Raw genomic sequence first — 18,785 nt, 5'->3', positions numbered from 1 at the left:
AGCCACAATGATTTTATGATGATTCAAAAACTGTTGAATGCTTTACATTCTGTTGAATTAATTTAGGACGATATGTTTTTATAAAGTATAATATTATAAACTACTGTTTTCCTCCATTCATTTCCATAAAGAAAGAGCACGAACCAAACCTGTATATAAACTTGGCACCTGTGTATGAATATTGCATTATCAGAGGATCCAGATGATGCACCATTTGAGGTCTTCTTCCTTTTTCCCCCAGACCCGCATTTGGAGTCTCAGGCGCTGGAGGTCAAGGTGCTGAGCTCGCCTTGGACCTGTGGAGGCGAGCGCCAAGCGGGGGAGGCGTTCGGCGGCCAACAGCCCCGTCCCAGAGCTTTCTCCCACAGTGCCGTGCACAGCCTGCAGCGCCGCGTAGACGGCGAGAAGGTGGGAGACAGTTACATCTGCAAGGACCCCATACTCGTGTGTGATTATCTCCCCTCCGGAACAAAAGCGTGAATGCAGGCGATGTAAACAACACGAGTTTGTGTGTGTGTGTGTGTGTGTGTGGGTGAGTGAGACCACAGCCGCCATGTGTCCTTCACGCCCCTGAAAGCGAGTCTTTGTGCGATCTCGAAACATCTTTGAGCTTTTCAATGCCTTTGAAGTGTGCCAGACAGAAAAATCACGCGGGAGAGAGCCAGCTTGTCTCAGAGGCATTGAGTTCACACCCGCTGCGAGCAAACTCACTGCTGCAGCGCGTGAACCGGTTATCCCCAAATAAATCAGAAATCATCAAATGAATCTCATAAAACAAGTAAAAAGTGTTCAAGTCTATTTTGCCATGACACTCATTTCATGGGATCAAGATGCAGTATGTGAAGAACAGAAAATGGGCTGAAACACAACATGAAAGTTGCTCATTTGAATCTAACAATACCTAACAGTCAAAATTTTATTTTAGCATGTTTTTTCTTTTTCTGTTGTTTAAAAAAAAAATGGACAGGAGGATGGGCCGAGTTTTTTCCGCAACCGGCAACTGCCGCCATCATCCTCCCACACTGAGGGCGGAGCTAGCGAGGATGTCACCAGTGACGAGGAGCGCATGGTCATCTGTGAGGAAGAGGGGGATGATGATGTCATGGGTGAGTGGTCCGGCAGCATTAAAAAATATATACATTGTAATTGTTTGTTAAAATTTTTTTTAGAGAAAAAAAACAATATTCACAGTGCATGTAACAGAACCCTTTTCCACTTGAAATTCCGATGTTGCTACCAACTGTTATTTGACGTGGGTGGCGTCTGTCTTCAGAGGACTCGTGTCCCGATGGCTCCATTGACCTCAAGTGTAAGGAGAGAGTGACGGACAGCGACGAAGACGAGCCCGATGGCCAGGTATGGCCGTCCGTCCAACTTGATTTGAAACAACAGAGTGCTTCACAAAGCGATAAAACAAAACATATATACACATGACGAAAAAGCATCGGGGTGATGGGGGGGGGGGGGGGGGGGAGAAGGGTTGGTTGATCAAATGTTTTTATTGGACTTTTCTGAGCCCTCATGTCAAGTTGACTTGATTTTACGACTCTGAATGGTTCATCTCGTGTCTCATCTCATTTTCCTGTCCTCTTGACAGAGGATATTCAACTCAACAAAGTATTGACGTCATAACTAATCTGTGGCACAAAAAGTTTGGGTACAGCTGTAATCAGCTGGGTTGAATCTCCCCCTCCACCCAAAAAAATTTCCATGACGTCATCGATTGATCAACTTCAAAACCAGTCATACATTATAGTTGACTACAAAAAAATGCTATTGAAAACACTCATCAATAGTATTTTACGATTTTTTTTCATCTGATGTGAGTGAATTTCTGGATTCGTTTGTTTTAGTTGATTTCATTTTTTTTTTTTTTTTTTTTTTTTTGTCGAGCACATCAAGTTTACAATATCTTTTTAAGTCAGTGTAAATCAGGGACAAATAAAGCCTTCTCAGATTCAAATTTGTTGTTGACCAGTTTAATCAATTAATTAATGATAGATCAGTGTTTTTCAGAACAGTACAGCGGCGACCACATTTTTTGCTACGTTTTGCTCAAAAAAAGGGAAAAGCAATTTTGTGGAAATTGATGTTATATAAAAAAAAAAAAAACTGTTACACAGCTCGAAATGGAAGCACCTCCCAGAAGAATAATGTCGGCGGGGTGATTAAAAATGGAAAAATATATATATTTTAAGATCATATCGCCAGACCCGAACACGAAGCACATCGTATTATACATTCGAAATGTACGCAAACGCCGTCAAGAAAAAATGATTCTATATTCTACTTTTTCTTTTTAATCTCCCTCTTTTTCCCTCGCCTCCAGCCTGGCTTGCAGCCACCGGCTCGCTCCTCTCTCACTTCCCCCTCGCCTCCCGCCCCTCACGACGAGTGTGAGAGCAAGAGGAAGATGGGCGTCGATGCGGCAGAGGAGTACGTCAAGGGCGGCCGCATTGCGGGAGAAGGCGAGGGGGTGGCCTCCCTGCCCGTGGGGGGCTCCACGCCCGACACCCAGGATGCGGTGCATCCTGTCGAGGGCGCCATCACCCTTGACAACAAAGCCACCATCCTGATTGGAGGGAAGCAGCTGCCTATCACCACAGAGGGTGGGTACCTGTCCTCAGGCTCTCCTGGTCCCAACTTCTCTTTCGGGGGCCCCTTGGTGCCCTCCGAGCCTGTCAAGCTCCTGCCTCACGCCCAGCCGCCCCCGCTAGCTGTAATCAGACCCACTGCCACCACTTCCCCCGAACCTCCACCCTCTGCTAGCGGTCCCAAGTACATCCTGCCGGCCCCCAAGACCCCCTCTCCGCCTGAGCTCACCTGCCAACAAATGGGCTCGGTGCCCGCTGACGAGTCCCCTTCGGCAAATGGCATGCCGCACTCAGGGGCGGGAGTGACAGGAAGCAGAGGTGAGACGCCGTTAGCCTTTCAAAATAAAATTGCTATGACTGAGTCACTCCAAATGTCCTTTCCCTATTAATTAATAAATCCTCTTTCTTTCTGTTCCTCCCTCTCTCTCTCTCTCTCTCTCACAGTTCAAGTTGAGCTGCAGAATAAGATGTTGGTTCCCATGGCGACAGTTCAATCCGGGTCCACGCATCCGCAGGCGCCCGTCTCTTTGGTAGCGCCACCTCTTCCTGTGCAAAATGGCGCCGCCGCAGGAAACAAGGTGGGAGTCTGCACACGGAGAGACCACCACTTGACAAATAAATACAAGAATGTTGACAGAAACAATTTTTGATTTGACGAATATATTCCTCATTGGATCATTTACAGTTAATGACATTTTTGTCATGACACAAAAAATTTCAGCCAATTTGAACAAAATAGTTGAGCAAATTTTGCAGGACTCACGAGAGATTGGTAGACCGTAATTGTGTGAAAATTGTTTGGCGAGGATGACACAGTAGGAAATGAAATCAAAATCATAAATTTCCTGACAACTTTCAGGAATCAGATGATATTTTTATATATATGGCGTCATAGCCAACATGTGGTGTCACTGTTGTGGTAAACCATGCTGTGCCCAATGCACGGTCCTCGACAGATCATCCAGATTGCTCCCATGCCAGTGGGCCAAAGCAGCGTTCACCAGGGGAGCGCTTTTCCTGTTTCCATGTCAACGGTGATGGCTGCCGGCGCCGCGCCCCCACAGACCCTCATCCTGACCACGCCGCCTACCAGGTTAGCTGAGCGTCTTAATTTTGCTACTACAGTGAAACTGCTAACTGAATCCGCGAGGAATTGACCGGTTTACGCTGGGTGTAGTAACCAACAAATGCCACAAGATGGCGGCAAAGGATTAGATTTGTCTAAATGAAGAACCTCATTACCGCCATAGCTTAGATGGCTGCTTGGAGTTTTTGGAATGAAAATGATGAAGAAAATATATTGGACGACAGCAATGACTTCTCTTCTTCGTCTTAGCCATCACGCAGCATCTTTTCCAGCAACCCCCAGTGCTGTCCAGCATGTTGTGGCCCAACTTGGTACTATACTTAAGGCGCGCACAACTCGAAAATCGGAACTGCTTGTATACTGTGAATGTTTGTTGTAGTTTTAGCCTTACCACTCATCTTGCCCGCAGGATCACCTATGTCCAGTCGAGTCCGGGCGTTACCATGACGATTCCCCAACAAGCCCAGGTACCGCCAGCGCTGCCCGGCGGTGCCTTTCTCTCGTCCCCCCTGACCACATTAGGCTTCACCACTATCGCGCCGGCCGGGCACCCTGTGCTGGCTCCGGCTCCCGCCCTGAGCGGCCAGAGCAACAATGTCAAGACCGCCTCTAACGCCTCCACTGCTCGGCAGGTAAAGACCAGAAAGTGAAAAAGAACACATTTAAAATATGTGTTTAACATGCAACGTTTTTTATTTTAAAAGCGAATTTGCGATTTGAATGTTGGATGGCGGAAACCATCTCCTAAAAATTCATTTGTATTTATTCGAGAGAAAAAAATGTCCGCTAGCTTAATGTCTAATTAACAGCAAAATGATTTTCTGCATCAGGTTCTTACCACCATCTACCCCGCCGGTCCGTTGGCGTCCAGCCTGGTCACCGTGACAACCGCATCGCCCGCCATAAATGCTCCAGATGTGACGAAGCCCTCGGCCACGGTGCAGGTTGAGATGAAAAAGGAGCTTGGTGAGCCGGACACCGAGGAGGAAGGAGATGAAGAAGTCAAGGAGTTCAAAGGTAAAAAACTACATGGCCCATGATGCTCAGCGCTCAAGCAGACGACAAGTAGCGCTCATAGTAGTGGACTGTCAAGTCAGAAAACTTACGCCTTCTGCAGAAAGACAAGACGACAACATTGGTCAGTTAATCAAGGAGGAAAGTGTCAAGCTGGAGGAGGACGAGGAAGCGCGTGAGGAGAAGATCAAGGAAAGCAGGGATGAGACACGAGGACGAGAGATGAAGAAAGAGGAAGAGGTGATATTAGTTGAACTGAGCATTTACGTTATCCACACTCCTATATTGTCACGTGTTGGATTTTATGTAGCGGTTTCTTCCTACTCTAAGTAATGAGTGCAAAAGAATCCCATTTGAGGTTTACACCTTTGGGCGGGGGGGGGGGGGTCGTGTATCTGGAACGATGATTATATTTTAAAGAGAGAGAGAATATGTAAAACACTGCAATACTCTTGAGTACTTTTTAGAAACATGGGCAAAGTGCATCATGATTTCATGCTTAACTGCCCATTCACAATTCTGTATGCGCCTTGGCCACCAGGAGGCAGTATAATGCAGATATGCTTAACATACAAAGAAGAGTTTCACAACTGAGTGACACAGTAAATTACAGTAATAGTCATTTTTCGCTGGATAAAAAATATGATTGACCTAATTGCCCGAGGCTTGTTGAAATTTTTTTTTTCCTTCACATCTGTGTTGATTTTCAGTCGTCCAGCTCATAGTAATCCGTAAAGGTTGAAGCAAGGCACTTGAACAACTTTTATTGAGATTGTTGTGTTACTGTGCTGTTTGTGTTCAATTTTCCATGACTTAAACTTGTAGAACTACTTCGACATAGATGCTATTTTCGTGCGCTTCAGTTCCAAACGCAACATGTAATTCTCTTGTGCTTTTCTCATCACAGGCTGGAGCTCCTTCTTCATCTCCTCCACCTCCTCCTCGTCCGCCATCTTCAGGTTTGGATCCGCCGCCGCCTCCACTTGCCGAGAAAGAGCCGGCGGCGTCCTCCAAGAGGATCAAGTTCCGCCCGCCGCCGCTCAAAAAGACGCCCGATCCTCACGACAAGTGACTGCCGACTGAAGCGAGGGCCCTCACACAGCAAGCATTTTACTGACTCTCGCTTCTCCGCGCAGGCTTTTGTCTGAGACGTATTTCGAGGAGCGTTTTGCCGAGCTTCCGGAGTTCAACCCGGCGGAGGTGCTCCCGTCACCTACCTTGCAGAGTCTGGCCACGTCCCCTCGAGCCATCTTGGGGAGCTACCGGAAGAAGAGGCGCAACTCCACCGGTAACATGCGAGAACACTTTTTGTGTCGTCCCCCGCTGTATTTCTCTTGATTTAGATTGTCCTTCTGATATTTCCTATTTCTCCATTTCAAATGAGTGAAGACATTTTACTCCGTCCATATTTCTTGACAGATTCAATCCAGTGAAACACATCATGAATTGGCGAGCATTTCACTCTTTAGTATTAGCTCGCAATTCCCACACAAATCATTCCACTTACTTTGCGTTGTTCTTCATATCTTTTCCCTGCTTCGTTTTTCATCCCTGCTCTTCTCCTTCGTTGGTCCTCCAAGAGCTGGAGGCGGCCAGCGAGGACCCGAGCTCGCCGAGGAGGAAGACTCGCCGCCTTTCCAGCTGCAGTTCGGAGCCCAACACTCCGAAAAGTGCCACCAAGTGCGAGGGCGACATCTTCACCTTTGACAGAGCAGGTGGGACCGCCGTGGCGACCGTCTGCCAGTCACAGCTCGGAGCTCATCCATGAAGTGTCTTCACTCGTGCCGTTGACCCCACAGGTATGGAGGGAGAGGATCTCCTAGGAGACCTGGACCGGGTGCCCTTCTCGTCCCTGCGCAGAACTCTGGACCAGCGGCGAGCGCTGGTCATGCAGCTCTTTCAGGAACATGGCTTCTTCCCCTCAGGTGAGCCACGGCTGAAGACACTTGAAACGTGATGATGACGTTTGGAAATCTTAGGCCACAAAACATGGGATAGAATTTTAATGACTCCCTCTAAGAATATTTGGACCATTGAAATGCATCCTGTCATCCAAAAACCTTCTTGGTAACCAAACACGGGCAGCAAATACAGAATCAAAGCAGTAACAGCCTCTCTTCAATCATTATCGTCTGAGGTCCTCTCTGAGCTAGAGCGGTGGTGATGTTAGATGAGAAGTGGCAATAAAACAGGCCGTAATCCAGATGTCAGAGGGTGAGGCGGGGCAAGAGATTAAAATGGTTTCACCGCATGCGAGAGTGAAGAATGTTAAGTCTTAAATTGAGATTAAAAGATTTCTATAGAGTTAGCTGCTCTAATTTTTGCCAGTGGGGCATCCTGAAGCTCGATCAGAAACTGCTGCATGTTCTTCAGACTTTCCGGACACACTAAAATGATCAATCGCACAGCACTTAATCCCTGCGCACTTCCTCGCTTGCAGCTCAGGCCACGGCAGCCTTTCAGTCCCGCTACGCCGACACCTTCCCCACCAAGGTGTGCCTGCAGTTAAAGATCCGCGAAGTGCGCCAGAAGATCATGCAGGCCGCCACGCCAGGGACCCTGGAGGGCGGCGGCTGCTTCTCAACCGAGGCCGGCAGCCCCGCACCCGCTCAGAGCTCCTCCGTCCTCAACCCGTCACTGCAGGAGGACGCGGGAGGAGGAGCGGAACAGCCGGACGACTGAAGGCCGCAAGATGGAGAAGCCCAAAAGTGAAAGTTTCGAAGAAGTGTGGATGCAGACGCTTACGCTTAATCTGACCTGGGCGGGATCATTGTGGAATGCAGTCCCATAACAATAATATCCCCCCCCCCCCAAAAAAAATCTATATTCACCAGAGGAAAAAGTATTATTCCTACGCCCAGGTCTGCCCTCAGCACATTTGTACAGTAGTTTGTAGTCGGGACACAAGCTCTGTGGTACACACACACACACACACCATGGTGCAGATATAATCTTCAGCATGTGGCTGACACACACTTAGCAAATCAGACTGTTACTCTTGGATGGAGGCAGCCAGGAGCCGCCTCCCAGGAACACACACACAAACACACACACACACATGCGCACACACACACACGCACACACGTCAAAAAGGCACTTTGTCACTTGTTCCTGTGCAAATGCAGTTCAGCTGTTGCCAGCCAGCCCTCTGTTGCCATTGACTTGACCTCATTGTCCGTCCACTCCTCAGCACAGTGGGTCCCAGACGCAAAACCACAACCCTGACGACCTCCACTGATATTCCACGGCCCCCTCGATGCTGCACACACACAAGACACACACGCACACACACTGAAGTACACACACATGCACATACACTCACACGTACACACGCAGTCAGTTCGGCGCGTGCCCCCCCGGTGCCGCGACCAGCCCATGGGCACCCCCCCCCCCCCCCCCCCCCCCGCACAGTTTAGTCAGCGATTGTAAAGACAAAAACGAGAGATCTCGGCATGATTCCGTTGTGACGAATCTTTGCACCTTCCGCCATGTCGGAAAACTGAACCCTTGTCCCTTCTGAGTGTTTGGACGTGGAGGCACCGAAACAGATTTGTTTCTTTTTTGATAGAAGCTGGATGGAAGGTCGAATCTCCACAAAAAGGTTTATATGCAAAGCAGCCACAAGATGTCAGGCTCACCGACAGAGAGAAGGAAAAAAAAAACTTGGAACCACACTTCTTGTCCGAATCTCTCCCGTCGTTGGATACGCTGTCGCTTTCTCTGCTTGTCGTGGAAATTGAGCAGTTTTACCATGGGCTGTGTTTTTTTCTCTCGTGGCTTGTATTCTAAAGCATCAAGTCAAGAAAATCACAACAATGACTTTGGACTGGGGGCGTTGATATTATCTGTCCCGATGACCGCAATCTTGATTTTAAATATCTTAAGAGTGAGGAGGGGTTGCGCCCCTCCCCCTTTGTGTCTCTTTGTAAAATGTTGAAATCAGGTGTTTGCACAATCCGTGTGGCCCGTCTCGTGTGAGAGCGCCGCAAGTTCAATCAGGAAAGTATTGTTTTAGTAGAGCAGACAATAACCTTGTTCCACGTCAATCACCTTTGACACCCCCACCCCCCCATCCCCTCACCTTCCCTCGCTGTACCTCTCTCAAGCGTTGTTAGAAAGTGCCCTTAAGCACTGGTCCCGGGTCAAGCGCTATGTAGCTCAGGATGGTTCTGGTTCAGGTTCAGTTCAGGGAAAGCAGATCCTAGACCAGCTCTGGAGGGCAGTCTCTGGAGCCCTCCCTTCTTCCCTCCCTTATCGACACTTTATCCTTTCCCATCAAATGGTGCAATAGGACATTTATTTTTTCTTCTTCTGGGGATTCTGGGAGGGGTTTTTTTTCTTGGGGAGGGGGTGGGGGGGAGGTTCAGTGCCATAGAGAATCACAAGCAATGCAGTCAAGTGAGTGAGCAGAATGTGATGCTGTAGCTTACGAAGCAGTATTAGGGCCATGCTGGGGAGTGGGGGGGGGAACAAAAAACAAACAAAACATATATATATATATATATATATATGCGAAAGAACAAAGTCTACTTTTTAAGTGAAAAAAATCACAATGTTATGAGAAGAAGATGTAATTTGATGAGAATTTAAGGAAGGATGTCAATGCATGAAATGAGCATTAGCCGAAAAGCATAATGCCTTAGTCATTTTTTAAAAACAATCACAAACAACAAATTCAACAAGTTGCCTCCATTCCACCTATGTAGATAAAAAGAGGGGCTGGGGGGATATTTTTCGCAAGCACGTTATATGCTATAAATATGACACACAGACAATCTTATCACGTTAGTACAGTTTTGTTTTTTTTAAATAACTGACTATTCTCATTTTATGACTTTTTCTTTCTCTTTTGAAACATGACGACTTTTTTTTGGGTGGGGGGGAAAGACTTAATCTCAGTAGGATTAAGTAGTGTTTAAAGAAAAAGCCTTTAAAAATTTAAATTAAGGCTATTTTCGCAATTTTATTTCTGGGAATTTATCTTTTTAATGTATTTTTTTAATAATATGAGTTTACTTCTGAAATAATTAGGACATAATTTTGATTTTAAAAAAAACAAGTTGCATTTTTGACAAAAAGCCGATCTAAAAAAAGGTCATTATTTTTTTTTAAACGTATGACTATTCTCATAAGATTGTGAATTTTTTCGGCATAAACACGAATGTCACTGCATTACAACGTCACCCTCGTAGTAGCAGTCGTATTCCGATGTCATTATTCGTTTTCTTTTGAGTGTGGCCCTAATACCATTTTGTAATTTCTGAGCTATGGTATAAAAGAAAAAATTAATGGCACGATTGTTGTTGAAGAGATTATAGTGTGTAACTTTACTAAAAGTAAAAAAAAAACAAAAACATTTGAATAGCACTTTGTGGCTCTTGGCTTCCTTTGCTGAAGAGTTTGGAGGGGTAGTGATTGTTTTTATGGGTATCGCTTTTATTTCTCTGTAAACTTTTCAATGTGAATATATACTGTATATAGATATATGTGTATATATCTATATATATATTCACCATTTTTTTTTTCCATATATGTGCATTTTAGGTCTGTGTTTGGGTGTACGTGTACGTTTTGGCACATGCAGGTAGTGCGTTAACATGACCAACCACTCGTTCCGTCGTCACACAGCAACAGCATCGACAAGGACAATAGTATATTTTTCATGCTAGACAGTATTTTTGTAGTCGCCACGACTATTTTGTCCGCCATGTTGACTGTTATCAGTTACATTCAGGATCTATCAGACAAAACTATCTATTCAGGCTATCCGATACACACAGGTGAAAGAAGACTATCACAATCCCCCGAGGAAGTGGGGGTCAGGGGCTGCCGTGCGCCCCATCTGCATGCATGTGCATTGGCATGCAAACACCCTCACAGACATATGTGTATACACACACAGACACACGCGCACCTATGTAATGCGTGTGTACTGTATGATTGTGCTTTGAAAATGAATTGTCCTTGCTTTGGAGAAGGAATTTTAGGATGAGTGAGGCGAGTGTGATCTCATAAGCAGGCATGATGACCATGTGCAATATTTCTAAATGACGCCAGAAAAAAAAAGAGAGAAACTAGATATTGAAAATATTAAAGATCTAACACAAGGCCCATCGTTGTTGACTTGATTTGACATCCCTGTTTTGTCGGTGGATTGATCTGTTAGCGTTTGGACACTTGATTGCAAATTTCTTGTCATGTTCATCGGTGGATCAACACTCGACAATTCGACAATTTGGTTTGTTTCATGCAAAATTTGAAAATCATATATATATTCATCAGGACATATACAATGGAATTTAGTCTACACACCTCTGTTCAAATGACAGGTTTTTGTAGATTGTTTTTATAGATAATATGAAATACTATAACTGCAATGTCGTTCTGGTCAGAATGTTAAATGCGGGACAACACACTCTTGGCACCATTTAAAGTACCTCTGATGACTTTTGTGAAAGCGCTTTGTAAATAAAGATGTATTGCACAATCCCCACATAAAGTTCAGCTGTTCTCGGAGGCTGTTCCTGACACAGGAAAAGGAAAATCCGACTAGAACATCTGAACTTTAATCAGGGTTAATCAGAGGTGTGTGATGACTCCCATTTCGTACATGCTTGAATGCGATTGGTTAAGTCTGACCCCTCTCGAAGACTTTAGACTTTTTGTATCCATTGTTTAATGAACTTGACAATGTCTTCTTCTGATGAATCACACAATGAGAAAGAGAAGTTTTTTTTGTGGCAAAAATAATCACAAATGGTAAAAGTGCAAAGAAGGCCAAACCAAACCAACATAATAAACTTTTCTTTATTTTCTTTTGTTTAATATTGTGGTTGTTGAGTTGCGATTTTTAGCCAGGATCACATCACCCTTCGAACTACGTTTCCCATATGAGGCTTTGCGCATGCTCTGTTTCTGGGTGTCTGGCAAGTGGCAACAGCTAACCAGCCCCGGCAGGCAGACACCAGCCGGCGGCAGTAGCAGCGGCGATTCTCGGCGTGTCTTCCACAAAATAGCTCGCTGTCGGGTTCTTCGCATTTTGTTGAGACAAAGTCAGGGGGGAGAAAAGAGTGGGAAGACAACCACGAGCCCTGCGCAAAGATATGAGCGGCAGCGGGCGGCCCAGGACCAGCTCGTTTGCTGAGCCGCCAGGAGTTCCAGGAGCCGCCGCCGCGTCCGCCGGATCAGCCGCTGCCGTGGGGAGCAGCACAGGAAAGTCCGGGGTCGCACAGGCCTCCGGCAGTAGCTTGTCGGGATGCTCGAACCTCAAGCTCGCCAGTAAGATTTCTATTGCTGTTAGTCAATATGATATTCTTTTTGAATGATGTCACATATTAAATGCCCTGCCTTGACTTTTTTGGCCCACCTTAAAGAGTAAAAAAAACAGCCCTGTCTGCTAGCTAGCATGCTAACGTTAGCCACTTGTTTTGTACGTTACCACTTCACCGCCCAGTCTGCTGATGAACTCGCCCGGACCCCCGTTCAATGAAACTTAATCGCCACATTTATACTTTTTACGCACATCGCATCATGGAGCTCATTCTTAATGCTCAAGCGAGCATCGAAACCGGGTAATTATTGTAGCCCGAGTGGCTAAAGTCCCTAGCTAAACGGTCATTGTTCGCGTGAGCTGCCTGCCTTGCCGGTGACTCGCATCATCGAGGGGCTCCCGGGTGTAAAGTTGCCCGCTCACAAGGTCACCTGTGCGTGCTCGGAAGACTGCGTGTGCTCGTCCGGTTGACCGACAGATGAAGAACGCCAGTCATCGACGTCTTGGGCGCTAGCCGCCTTGCTACAGTGCCAAGATGTGCTTGGAAATAGAGTTGTTAACATTTAAATGTCAGTGCACATCGTCGGACATTTGAAATGCTTTTTAAGATTGTCTTTTGGGTATGACGGATATGTTCGCAGGTAGGTTATTCACACATTAACCCAGTTAGCATGATGAATTATTGCAAGGAGAATAATGTGCTTTGACATTTGTGCATCTCGAGCATAAATAGTTCCACTTGTACTTGCGGTGGTAAAATGTCACGTTGCTATCATAATGTCCAAAAGTAATGTTCCAAATTCTCTTCTAGCATTGTGTTCTTTGCAAATCTGATAGCGACCTGACATTCGAAGGTTTGTTTTTGACAAGCGCTGTCTTAAATATGAACATCATAACCATAGTATGAAAAGAAAATATCCATTTGCGATATGGATCAAATATGTGTTGCCAAAGTGTGGTCCACTTGAATTCAGTGTCCTCCTCCTTTACCTAGGAGACAGCGGCAAGGTGACGACGGTGGTGGCCACACCGGGTCAGGGCCCGGACCGCCCCCAAGAAGTGTCCTACACTGACATTAAGGTGAATTTAGACGCCATCACGTGCGGGAGAGGACCATCGTGTCTTCAAACGTGACCCTTGAAGTCCTTTCCTCAGGTGATCGGCAACGGCTCGTTTGGGGTGGTCTACCAGGCGCGCCTCATCGACAGCCAAGAGATGGTGGCCATCAAGAAGGTTCTCCAAGATAAGAGGTTCAAGGTGAGGTCAAACAAAAACACATAAACCGCATGCCATTTGTTGTCTTTGACTGATTTCCCGTTGATGTCGCCGCCTTATAGAATCGGGAGCTGCAGATCATGAGGAAGTTGGACCACTGTAACATTGTCAGACTACGTTACTTCTTCTACTCCAGCGGAGAGAAGGTTGACTCTCTTGGTCTTTGCACCTTTATGCTGATGGGGAAAATGTGATATTCATACCCGTTATCTCATCAAGAAGGATGAAGTGTACCTCAACTTGGTGCTGGACTTTGTCCCTGAGACGGTCTACAGGGTTGCCCGGCATTTCAACAAGAACAAGAGCATCATTCCCATCATCTACGTCAAGGTAATATTTCCCACCACATAGGAGGGAGCCCCCGCTTAAAACCCACCCGTGACATCACGCTCGTCTCTTGCAGGTGTACATGTACCAGCTCTTTCGCAGTTTGGCTTACATCCACTCGCAAGGCGTGTGTCACCGGGACATCAAGCCGCAGAACCTGCTGGTGGACCCCGAAACTGCCATCCTCAAGCTGTGTGACTTTGGCAGGTGAGTCACTTAGTCACTGCTGGTCTACAAGTTTTCAAAATGAGATTTTAGCGAAAGCCGATATGCGGAACGTTTTTGGTTTGAAGGTCCCGAATAAACGTGATCGGTGTGCTAAATGTGGACTGTCCACTACAAGCTTGAAAGTAGTAACTTTTCACCCCCAGGGTGGAATTGAAATGAAAAGCTGGCTTGCATGGCAGGAGGAAAGATTATATCTGCCTGTCACTAAAGATGCTTTAAAATATGTAAAAAATCCCAAACACTTTGGTGTTACGTGCACACTTGTGGTACTTTTTTTTTCTTTTTCTCCCCCTTACTTTAGGGCCGCATGCCGCTCTTTAGCGCCGCCCTAGTGGCTCCCTGGAGCTTTTCAAAAATGTTAGAAAATGGAAAAAGATGGTGGAGGGAAATTTTTTTTTTGTTTTAATATGATTTCTGTAAGAGGACAAATGTTATTCATGTTTTCCATTGCTGTAAAAATGTGTCGAATAAATATTTCTTTTTCAACATTTCGTCAATGAGGATTTGCGTCATAACCTGCGACACACGTTTCTATTAGCGGGGGGTGCCAGGCAGGTGGCTGTTGCAACAAAAAAAACAAAAAAACAGCCTTTCTTGTACAATTCATCGAGGGTACTTGCAAAGAATCTGAATCTGGGCGGCCGAGAGAAGCATTTTTAAACGGTACACGTGAGCTACGATAGTTAGCACGCTGCGTGCGAAAGGGCGTCCCGTGCCTGGTTCATCTTAGCGGCCGTTTATGGCTGTCGCTCATTACGGCACGCGTGTGTAAGTGAGGAGCTGTTCTGAAAGCGCTATATAAATCAGGATGTATCATATTACATCATAAAGTGCCATACAAGCACACCTTTGTGTCGGTAGTAAGCAAATCTCTTTCGTATGGAAGCGTTTTGAATATGCGGGCGATTAACGGACGCCTTTGTCGGCCCTCAGCGCCAAGCAGCTGGTGCGCGGCGAGCCCAACGTGTCGTACATCTGCTCGCGCTACTACCGGGCGCCCGAGCTCATCTTCGGCGCCACCGACTACACGGCCAACATCGACATCTGGTCGGCAGGCTGCGTCCTGGCCGAGCTCCTGCTGGGCCAGCCCATCTTCCCCGGCGACAGCGGCGTCGACCAGTTGGTGGAGATCATCAAGGTAAGCGCCCCACCGAAAGGATGAAAGGTGAAATCTGACGCTCTCGTTTTCCCCAGGTGCTCGGCACGCCGACCAGGGAGCAAATCCGAGAGATGAACCCCAACTACACCGAATTCAAGTTCCCGCAGATCAAAGCTCACCCTTGGACCAAGGTAATCCAAGTCCAGCGACTCGAAATATGTCCATAGATCGCCTCACTAGAGATTTTTTTTTTCTCCTTCTGCTTTTGAGGTGTTCAAACCACGCACGCCGCCCGAAGCCATCGCGCTTTGCTCTCGCCTGCTGGAGTACACGCCGGCCTCGCGCCTCTCGCCGCTGGAGGCCTGCTCGCACACCTTCTTTGACGAGCTGCGGCAGCCCAACACGCGGCTGCCGAGCGGGCGAGAGCTGCCCGTGCTCTTCAACTTCAGCACTACAGGTACACCGATAAACGCTTTGAACGTGACGTAGTATGCGGCCGCCGACCCGTTAGCGTTCATTAGCCGTTCGCGTTTGAGTGAAGTTTTCAGTGTAAGGGAGCGAACCCCAAAATGTTTGGCATTGCCATGTTCGGACTGAACATCGGAGGTGCAATAATCGATTATTTTTTTGTTTGCCGATTGTTTTGAGACCTTGTTTAATATGAAATTATCCAAATTCTCTGAATTTCAACCTCCCAACAGTATATCTTCTCAAATGTCTAAAGTCCGCCATGAATGCAGACCGATTATGGGGGCGGCGTGGCTCAGCGGTCGAGCAGTCGTCTCCCAACCCAGAGGTTGCGGGGGGGTTTCAATCCCCCGGTCATTGTTGAAGTGTCCTCGAGCATGATACCGAATTCCCCCAGTTGCTCCTGATGCTGCGTCATCAGAAGGTAAATGAGGAAGGCGGTGTCGAGCGCTTTCAGAACCAAAGGTAGAAAAGCGCTCTAAAAGTGTCGGCCCATTTACCATTTGATTATCTTTGTCCTCCATTTTGAATACTTCTGCTTTTTACTTTGTTCGACAATGATCAAAATGTTTCAGAGAAGTTTTGGGCCAAGTCAGAAACGGAATCATTATCAGTTTACACTCGTGGCCCTTTCTGCACTGTCAACTTGAAATGATGTCTTGTTTTTGAACAAGGGGATACAAGATTTAAAAAAAAAAAAGATCAAATCTGCTCGCGCTCAGCTGGAAACGAGCACAATTTTTCTCAGTCGCACGTTTTTCCATCAACATCCAAAGTGAATTTTTTTCACTGGTGAAATCCAACATTGTGTGTGCAGAGTTGTCTATCCAACCTCAGCTGAACTCCACGCTCATCCCTCCGCACGCTCGCGCGCACTCAGCTTCTTCCTCTCACGGTAGGAACGCTCTTTGCTTCACTCTCAAGCTTCTTAGTACAAACGACTCCGCTTGCGATGCTTCTAACGTTAACCGATAAACAACATCGATGTTTTAGTGATGCGTTCTGATGGCTGCTACAATGAAACCGACACCCCAAAACGGGATTCATTTCAACCGCTAGTTTACACACGAGGCAGCAACACACACAGAGTGTACAACAACAACAACAAAAAATACAATTGTGTGTGTGTGTGTGTGTTGCTGATTGTGATGTTTTGTGTGGTGTACATTTGAGATGGTACCGGGCCGGACCTCTCCCAGCTTGGACCAGTACCAGGATCTCTCAACAGCATCTGAAGCGGCTAATCGCCTGCCTGCCTGCCTGGCCAGCCCCGCCCCCTGCGCTCGCTCGCTCTCTCTCTCTCTTTCTGTTTCTCTCTCTGTCTCCGTCTCTCTCAATTACATCTCACATACACACAGACACGCACACTCATACATAAATCTATGTATCATCTCCGTGCTGCTCACTCACCTCATAGTTGCGTTTTTTTATTTTTTTTTCATTTTTTTTTGTGGAGTGGACGCATCCAACAACACCGCAGCCGGAGAACCCTTAACACACACACATGCACACACAGATCTACAGCGCTGTCTGGCTGCTGCTCCAGTAGTATGTGAAGGTTCAATAGTGGGGGCTGGTCCTCTGTAATATAATTTTTTTTTTTTTTTTTTAGGTTGACTTTGTTTTTCTACCTTCTCTTCTTTGCCCATGTTTGTCTTTATTTATTTGAACACACACACACACGTTTCCTAATTTACAATTTTTATTTTATTATTTTTTTTTTGAGTTTGAAATCATTGTCAAATGCGTACGAGGTCAACTGGACACTGCCTGAGCCACAAGAATGTTCTCATCAGGCTGGAGATGTTCACTCAGGAGATACTCCTAACTTCTTCCAGACTCCTTATTATTTTTGAAATGATTGTTAGCCATATTTTTATGGTCTGCTTTCGCCCTTCCCGCTTTTGCGGAAACATCCCTTTTAAGAGAATTTTAATGTATGTATCGTTGTTTTAAAGACACTTTTTTAAAAAAGTCTTGAGACATTCTTGCAGTTTTCCCATGTTGCACGAATCGATGTAGAAATCATGTAGCCTGGTTGTACAGAGTGTACAGTGACCCCCCCGCCCCAATTGTGGGGAAACCCCCCCCCCACAATTGACGCTTCGCTCTCAAAAGGTTTGTAGTTGCTTCTAAACTGCGATTGAAGCGGTAAATCTAAAACCAACTATGATGCCTGAACGTTTGTCACTTGATTGCATAACTATACCCGTGCGGTGATGACTCTCCGGAACAACCCGGCCTAAACTTGGCTCCTCCCTCACACATAAATATTAAACACTTGAGAAGTCCTTGAATCAATTTATTACTTTCCTTCTCTCCGAGGCTTTGGCGTCATCTTGTGGCATTTTACTATGACAGAAAGTACAAAATAAAATAAGCTGGAAAAGTGAACGGTGAATATGCGGGCGGGGCATTTCGGTGCAAATGTCGGTGGTCCTCATGTAGCAGCACACAGCGTCATCGTCACCATTCTGTATTACTTATTTGTATTCTTTGTTGAACTTCCTCCCAGTGGAAGTGGAAGCTCACTTCAGACATTTTAATTTGCAGGCACATTCATGTGGTAACTGGTGGCTTTTCAAATGAAATCCTCCCGCTGTCATGGCATGTGTAAATATTGTTTCTTTGACCTCTGTCTCTTTCTCTCTTTTTTAATTTTTATTATATTACAGAGCTGTTTATATTTCCCGCCACTCTTTCCGTCCATATGTTTGTTCTTGCTTGTTCTGTAAATACACCTTTGTCGCCGTGTAAATATTGCAAAGAAGAAAAAGCTTGTCCTGTTTATCCAGCACCTTTCTCTCTCTCGCTCTTTCTTTGCTCCTTGTGAAGTAGATGTTCGCATCAGGTCACCCCCCCCTCCCCCGCCCCTCTAATGAATCTCACACAAATATATCCTGCAAGTGGCACTAGTGGATATGTTAATTGATGTCGTGGGCACCTTAACTTTATTTGGCAACAGAGCTGCTTGTTTGTGTGAGTGCAATGTCAAGATTACTGCGCAGTATTTAGGGGCGGGGGGGGAGGGTTGCAAGAGTTACATTTTATCACTCGTAGTCACGCAATGTCTAGGTGTAAGGACGTTATGTCTTGTCAGGAGCTCCGATGTGCTGCTAATTATCACCGTGACACATTTTGTGGTGCAACTGCATGCAAACGAGAGTTTTGTTGTGGGTGTTTTTAAATTACCCCCCAGCCCCCTCCCCCTCCATTTCTTTTGAGTTTTGCTCTGAGCGAAGAAGGAGAGAGAAAGAAAAGCCGACCTGTTTGTCTCCGTTCTGTGTGTGTATGTGTGCGGGCGCGCGTGTGTGTATGTGAATGCATTTACTGTAATAAAGTGATGATGAAACTGTGTTTCACTCGCATAGTCTTTATTCACGCTTAAGGAGTTATTGCTGAAACGAGTGCTTATTGCATCTT

The 18,785-nt window shown here is 46.2% G+C and overlaps 2 protein-coding genes across 5 annotated transcripts in view; both read left to right on the top strand.

Moving 5' to 3' along the window:
* The window catches only part of cica (capicua transcriptional repressor a), a 29,107-nt gene extending 18,301 nt beyond the window's left edge, over positions 1-10,806 (top strand). For 2 of the 3 annotated variants that reach the window (XM_052072505.1, XM_052072506.1), the window contains exons 9-22: positions 242-408; positions 968-1,106; positions 1,274-1,356; positions 2,330-2,912; positions 3,039-3,172; positions 3,551-3,687; positions 4,091-4,313; positions 4,512-4,698; positions 4,799-4,935; positions 5,603-5,763; positions 5,832-5,983; positions 6,276-6,410; positions 6,495-6,620; positions 7,136-10,806. In XM_052072505.1, coding sequence (XP_051928465.1) covers positions 242-408; positions 968-1,106; positions 1,274-1,356; positions 2,330-2,912; positions 3,039-3,172; positions 3,551-3,687; positions 4,091-4,313; positions 4,512-4,698; positions 4,799-4,935; positions 5,603-5,763; positions 5,832-5,983; positions 6,276-6,410; positions 6,495-6,620; positions 7,136-7,377 — 2,606 coding nt within the window. In that variant the 3' untranslated portion in view covers positions 7,378-10,806. Of the gene's footprint in view, positions 1-241; positions 409-967; positions 1,107-1,273; positions 1,357-2,329; positions 2,913-3,038; positions 3,173-3,550; positions 3,688-4,090; positions 4,314-4,511; positions 4,699-4,778; positions 4,936-5,602; positions 5,764-5,831; positions 5,984-6,275; positions 6,411-6,494; positions 6,621-7,135 lie in introns of those variants that run through there. The other variant, XR_007963440.1, reaches the window with a different exon arrangement.
* Positions 10,807-11,591: 785 nt separating this feature from the next.
* Positions 11,592-18,719, top strand: LOC127605028 (glycogen synthase kinase-3 beta-like). 2 transcript variants are annotated; one of them, XM_052072586.1, is made up of 11 exons: positions 11,593-11,973; positions 12,960-13,045; positions 13,121-13,222; positions 13,303-13,386; positions 13,460-13,570; positions 13,644-13,774; positions 14,729-14,933; positions 14,990-15,085; positions 15,165-15,351; positions 16,180-16,257; positions 16,536-18,719. In XM_052072586.1, the coding sequence occupies exons 1-11, from the start codon at positions 11,799-11,801 to the stop codon at positions 16,595-16,597; spliced, it is 1,317 nt and encodes a 438-aa protein (XP_051928546.1). In that variant the 5' UTR covers positions 11,593-11,798; the 3' UTR covers positions 16,598-18,719. The 2 variants fall into 2 exon arrangements, with proteins under 2 accessions (XP_051928545.1, XP_051928546.1); XM_052072585.1 differs by having other exon boundaries at positions 11,592-11,973; positions 16,180-18,719.
* The last annotated feature ends 66 nt before the right edge of the window (positions 18,720-18,785 follow it).

Source organism: Hippocampus zosterae, chromosome 7 (genome assembly GCF_025434085.1).
Source record: "Hippocampus zosterae strain Florida chromosome 7, ASM2543408v3, whole genome shotgun sequence".
NCBI classification, from domain to species: Eukaryota; Metazoa; Chordata; class Actinopteri; order Syngnathiformes; family Syngnathidae; genus Hippocampus; species Hippocampus zosterae.
This window is presented reverse-complemented; position numbering and strand designations above follow the sequence as displayed.